Source organism: Mandrillus leucophaeus, unplaced genomic scaffold (genome assembly GCF_000951045.1).
Source record: "Mandrillus leucophaeus isolate KB7577 unplaced genomic scaffold, Mleu.le_1.0 Scaffold88, whole genome shotgun sequence".
NCBI classification, from domain to species: Eukaryota; Metazoa; Chordata; class Mammalia; order Primates; family Cercopithecidae; genus Mandrillus; species Mandrillus leucophaeus.
This window is the reverse complement of record NW_012109585.1, coordinates 5522035-5527987: the sequence shown is the minus strand read 5'-3', so window position 1 is coordinate 5527987 and position 5953 is coordinate 5522035. Positions and strand designations below refer to the sequence as shown.

Below are 5953 nucleotides of genomic sequence, written 5' to 3'. Positions count from 1 at the left end.
TTTTTTTTTTTTTAATTCTAAAGCTCTTTTATAGACAGGGTCTCAACACGTTGCCCAGGTTGGACTCAAATTCCTCAAGTGATCCTTCCATTTTAGCCTCCCAAATAGCTGGGACTACAGGTATGAGCCACTGTACCCAGGAGTTTTTATTTCAATGGACCAGCTGACTTACTGCCTTCACAGTCTTACATCACTGTATTCATTTATCAAGATTATTACATATAGAGGGTAAAAGGCATAGGCCTATGTATTTATTAATATGTTACAATAATTTCAAAGCACAGTGTCACCCTGGAAAAGTCACATGGCAAGCTGAGTGATTTTCAAAAGCCCCAGGCCCCCAACACTTTACCTTAACCTCCTTGGAACTACTGGAAGTCTTCCCTTCGGTCTTCTTCTGCTTGGATGTAGAGGAACTGTTTCTGCTGCTGCCACTAGTCTCCTTGCTGTTACTGCTTGACTTTAAGGAAGAAGACTGACTAATAGTCCTCTTCCGAGAGCCATGCTCTGTTTTTGGATCTTTTGAAGGAACAGGCCCAGCAGGAGAAGGCAACAAATCCTTTTCTTTTGCAGCACTCTGCTTAGATGACCTGCCAAACCAAACGAATGCCCTCATTTCTCCACAAAGTAATACAGGGGTAGTTGATTTTTCCATTTCTCTTTGTCTGCTTTCAAGACAAATCTGTTTTTCCCCATTTGATTACTAGGACACATGATTTCTATAAAACAAAATAAGACTGTAAATTCCGTGAGGGTAGGTATCTTTTCTGTTTTTATTCCTGTGGTTGTACATCCAGGGCCAAAAACATGACCTACCACTCAGTAGTACTCAATAAATATTGGCTGAATGAATGAACAAAATGATGAATAGTGAATGAAGAGATTACCGCTTTTAAGTTGGCAACCAGTCTCTTGGAAATTACAGGTAAGTTTGCCATCTAACCAGAAAGTGGCATACCTTTACTTTAATTCTCCCCTAATACTCACCCCTACCCCAATAAAAAATGAAGAAAGGAAGAATTAATTAAATTTTAAATGTTTTCCATCCCTATTAGCTAAAAGCGAAAGCTCCCACTATTTGGCATATGTTATGTGTGTGCATTTATATAACACTCACTTACTAAAACGAACACTCAGAGCATGTTAGAAAGTACCCAGTATCAAATGATACACATATATTAACAACATTAGCATGCAACATGTTTTGGGGACGTACTCTCTGTTGCTGGATGGCTTATGGCCTGCTGAATTCTTGTCCTCTGTTTTGGGTTTCTTGCTCTCGCTGGCTCGGCTATCATCTTCATTCTAGATGAAAAATAGAAACCGTGGTCTGATCTTTATTCAACTAACTTCAGCTTCCAGCACTAGCTACCCACAAAGAGTTTATCCCTGATTAAGCATCAGAAAGATAAAAGAGAAGTACAATAATTCATTTAAATAATATTCAAAAAGATTAGGTTTTAAGGCTGAGGTCTCCTATTTTAGATACACAGAACCCAAAGACTGAAACAGATTTCCTACAGTCTCTAAGATGGCATCTTTTCAATGTAATGATTTGAGGGGTGGTATCTGTGAAATTATAATTAAGATATAATTTACATAACATGAAATTCACTCTTCAGAAGTACACAATTCCATAACATTTGGTATATTCAGAGTTGTACAACCATCACCACAATGAATTTTAATTTTATTTATTTATTTATCTGTCGCCCAGACTGGAGTGCAGTGGCATGATCTCAGCTTACTGCAACCTCTACCTCCCGGGTTCAAGTGATTCTCCTACCTCAGCCTCCTGGCTAATTTTTTGTATTTTCAGTAGAGATGGGGTTTCATCGTGTTAGCCAGGATGGTCTCAATTTCCTGACCTCATTATCCGCCCATCTCGGCCTCCCAAAGTGCTGGGATTACAGGTTTGAGCCACTGCATCTGGCTTAATGAATTTTAAAATATGTTCGTTATCCTGAAAACACACTCCATACCCATCTCTTCCTCCCCCAGACACTGACAATCACACTTCATCTTTATAGATTTGCCTATTCTAGACATTTCAGGAAAATGGTATAATTCAATATATGTGGTCTTTGTGGCTCCTTTCATTTAGTGTAACATTTTTAAGGTTCATCCATGTTGCAGCATGGATCAGTACGGCATTCTCATTTATGGCTGAACAGTACTCACTGCATAGAATTTATTCATTTTGTTTAGTCATTCATCAGGTGATGGCCATTTGGGTTGTTTCCACTTTTTGGCTAATATGAATAATGCTACTATGAACATTCAAGTACAAGTTTTTGTGTGGACATATGTTTTCATTTCTCTTGGATATATACCTAGGAGTACAATTGCAGGTCAAGAGGTAATTCTATGTTTAACTTTTTCAGTAACTACCAAACTATGTTCCAAAGCAGTGGTATCATTTCCATTTTCATCAGGACCGTATCAAAGTTCCAACTTTTTCACAACTTTGCCAACAATTTTTGTCGTCCCTACTTTTGATTACAGCCCAACCTAGTGACTGAAAAAACTTTTTGATGGATAACACAAGTGGTGGGCCCATCCACTGCCAATGTTACTTTTCTAAGTGAATCTAAGTTTTCCTTTTGTTTCAAATATCAGGGCACAAGAATGCAAATATTCTACCATAACAAAAGAATCTGTTCCCCTATGCAAATGATTAAAGACAGACAAATGAAAACATGAGAAAAAGAAATCTACATCCTTTACTACCCTTAACTGGGTCTTCTCTTAGTACTACCTGCTTTATCTCCAGGTATTGCCCTTGACACTTTATATTTTAAATGCTTGAATATCTTATAAAAGGGCCAGGTGTGGTGGCTGACACCTGTAACGCCAGTGCTTTGGGAGGCTGAGTGGGAGGACTGCTTGATTCCAGGAGTTTGAGACCAGTTTGGGCAACACAGCAAGACACCATCTCTATAAAAAATTAGCCAGGTGTGGGGTCGCATGCCCGTAGTCCGAGCTACTCGGGAGGCTGAGGAGGGAGGATCACTTGAACCCAGGAGTTTGAGGTTACAGTGAGCTATGAATACCATGGCACTCCAGCCTAGGTGACAGAGCAACACCCTGTCTCTAAAAGTAAGAAAAATAAAATAAAATGTTACGAAAAAAGTAATACTTTTTAAGCACAAAAGGACCATTCTTTTTAAATTCCATAAAAAAAATCCTAGGTTCCTAAAGAGCAGAGTCCATCATACACAAGCTCTTATTGCACATAATTCTATGAATTAAATCCCACAGCCAAGTCTAGCAATCTAAGGCTGTGGGCTACAGGGGCCAGTGGCCCTAAACAGCTTACTAGTTCAGCAAAACATCCCTGTACAATGATAATGGAAACTCATTAGCTATAGTAAGGAGAGCAGTAAGCATTGGTTTTCTAAAAATTCAAATAATGTGGACAATTTCAATTTTTAAAGATTCAAAAATGAAGTGAGGTATTATTCTAATTTGTCTGAATATATATCATCTGCACATGGCACTGTGGTTTTATGAAAAGGAGAGAGGAAAATATCTCACGCCATTTTAAGAAAGTGCTCTACTCTCCCTGTAATATACGTGATTCTCACGTCAACTGGAGTGGTGTTTGTGTTCCAAGTTTACTTGGTAAGGCCATTCTGGTACCTATCTGTTCAGCTACTCAAACTTAACTTCTAGTCTTTCACGATCATACACATGTATCAGGGGAAATTACAGTATTCTTTGATACAGACTACTTAAAACTTTACGTTCTCCTGAAAATTCCTCACTAGAGCTGAAAAGATCAGGCTGTTTTTCCCACAGAGTCTCTATATTTGTAGTCATTCAGATCTCTTCATTGTATGATTATTATCCTCCAATCATAGACATGCGTGAATTTTCACATTTCCTCAGTCTAAGAAAAGCAGACCTTAAATGTACAAATTTTGCCTCTATATCCAAAATTATCTTGGAAGTATTTAGGGATGAGAGCTGGCTATGAGCCAGCAGTAATTTTAGTTCTGACCTTTATTAAGGAAGAGAAGCTGGGGCACAGAGGTGCACAGCAGATGAGTTATTAAAAGTGTGCCTTGGTCTGGGTGTATGACATAAGAAAATGGTAGGGATTATAACAATCTGGGGAGTACGTATCCAAAACTAAAAACACCTACAACCAAAATGTTGAGAATGTTGCAAATGCCTGTTTGCAAGTTGCTGCTCTCTAACCTCTACACTGGTCAGCGCATGCTGAAAAGCACTGGCTCATTTCTTATTTCATTAGCAACTATCCTGCTTTAACTGAAGGACACAGGCAAGAAACACAGAAATCTTCAAGAGACTGTTCCATAAGTAGCCTCAAGTGGGCCTTGGGTTTACCCACTATTTTCCTTCACAGTTTACGACCTGCCTTGTTACTTTGTGGCTTACTGAGATTTCCACCGCATTTCAGATTCTGATGTTTCAAAACAAACAACAAAAACCCTTCACAAACCTTATGCTTCCTCTTGCCTTTGTTGGAAACTTTTTCTGAGGCTTGTTTCTGAGCCTCTCTCGTGTGCTTTTCTGGCACATTTTTCTTTTCCCCCTTGGGCGGCTCTGTTTCTTTGTAAGGCTTTCCTGGTATTCTAGTCAAAAGATTCAGGTCAATCTTCACAATAAGTGGATACCTGTCATCAGGCTCACTGAGGGGTGAAAGAAGTTCCTTCTCTTCCATAGGAGAGAACATTCGTTGCCGAAAAAAGCTATCTTCTTCCTCCACTGAGGAGGGCTTAACAGGAGTCCTATTGCTCTCGGGGTACTTAGGAGTTTGTGAGGAAGGAGGAAGGCTCTCGCTTTCATCTGAATCTGAGGATGAGGTATCTGTTTCTATGATTTCCCTTGATTTCTGGGAAGATTTACTTGTTGATTTATATTTCTTTTTCTCTGCTGTAGGTCGAGGGGAAGACTTAGACTCCTTCTTTATATTGGGTTTCCTTGAGCCTTTGGTGGCTGCTTTGTGTCTGCTGGAGGGCATGCTGCTAGCCAAGTCTACAGGAGTTTCACTTTCTATCTTCAGGCCTCCACGAGGCTCTTCAGCAGCTGTCTTCTCAGCCTTTTTGGGTTGTTTTTTGCCTACAGTTCTTCTCTGTGTTGTGCTGTCACTCTGTGCAGGAGATTTCTGCCTCCCACGCCCACTTTCTGATCCCTTTTGGATGGTTTTGGAGTCTCGTCCAGGAGTAGCGGAACTCGTTTCTTTAGGTCCACTTGTATCAGTATAGCTATTCCCAGTGCCCTGCTCTCGGCCTTCCTTTTTGTAGCCTTGAGATGATGGGATGTTACTGTCCACTGAAGAAGCGGGTGACACTTTATGTGGGTTCACTTTATTCAGCCAATTATCAAGTTGCCATTTGTTTGTTGGCGGGGGTTCAGGCTGAAAAACAGAGAAACATGTATGCTTTTTTCAATAGTGAAGCGTTCTCCCCCCTTTACAACCTCAAAGAAGAGGAAAAACCACAATGCCTAATGCAACAAAAGCATTTACTTGCCATGGTTCTCTATGAACCAAAGCAAAGGGCTGAGTATTGACTATTAGCTCTTATCATCTGATCATCTGAATAAGAAGATAAGCGGCCGGGCACGGTGGCTCACACCTGTAATCCCAGCACTTTGGGAGGCCGAGGTGGGCGGATCATGAGGTCAGGGGTTTGAGACCAGTCTGACCAACATGGTGAAATCCCGTTTCTACTAAAAATACAAAAATTAGCCAGGTGTGGTGGCGCACGCCTGTAATCGCAGCTACTCAGGAGGCTGAGGCAGGAGAATCACTTGAACCCGGGAGGCAGAGGTTGCACTGAGCCAAAATTGAGCCAATGCACTCCAGCCTGGGTGACAGAGTAAGATTCCGTCTTCAAAAAAAAAAAAAGGGCCGGGCGCGGTGGCTCACGCCTGTAATCTCAGCACTTTGGGAGGCCGAGACGGGCAGATCATGAGGTCAGGA

General features: G+C 40.8%; 1 protein-coding gene across 1 annotated transcript in view; it reads right to left on the bottom strand.

Moving 5' to 3' along the window:
* AFF4 (AF4/FMR2 family, member 4) overlaps positions 1 to 5953 on the bottom strand; it is a 71964-nt gene that overhangs the window by 23966 nt on the left and 42045 nt on the right. The window contains exons 10-12 of the mRNA XM_011969303.1: positions 4469 to 5386; positions 1217 to 1305; positions 353 to 590 (exon numbers count right to left, since the gene is read on the bottom strand). Of these exons, the coding sequence (XP_011824693.1) occupies positions 353 to 590; positions 1217 to 1305; positions 4469 to 5386 (1245 nt within the window). The remainder of the gene's footprint in view (positions 1 to 352; positions 591 to 1216; positions 1306 to 4468; positions 5387 to 5953) is intronic.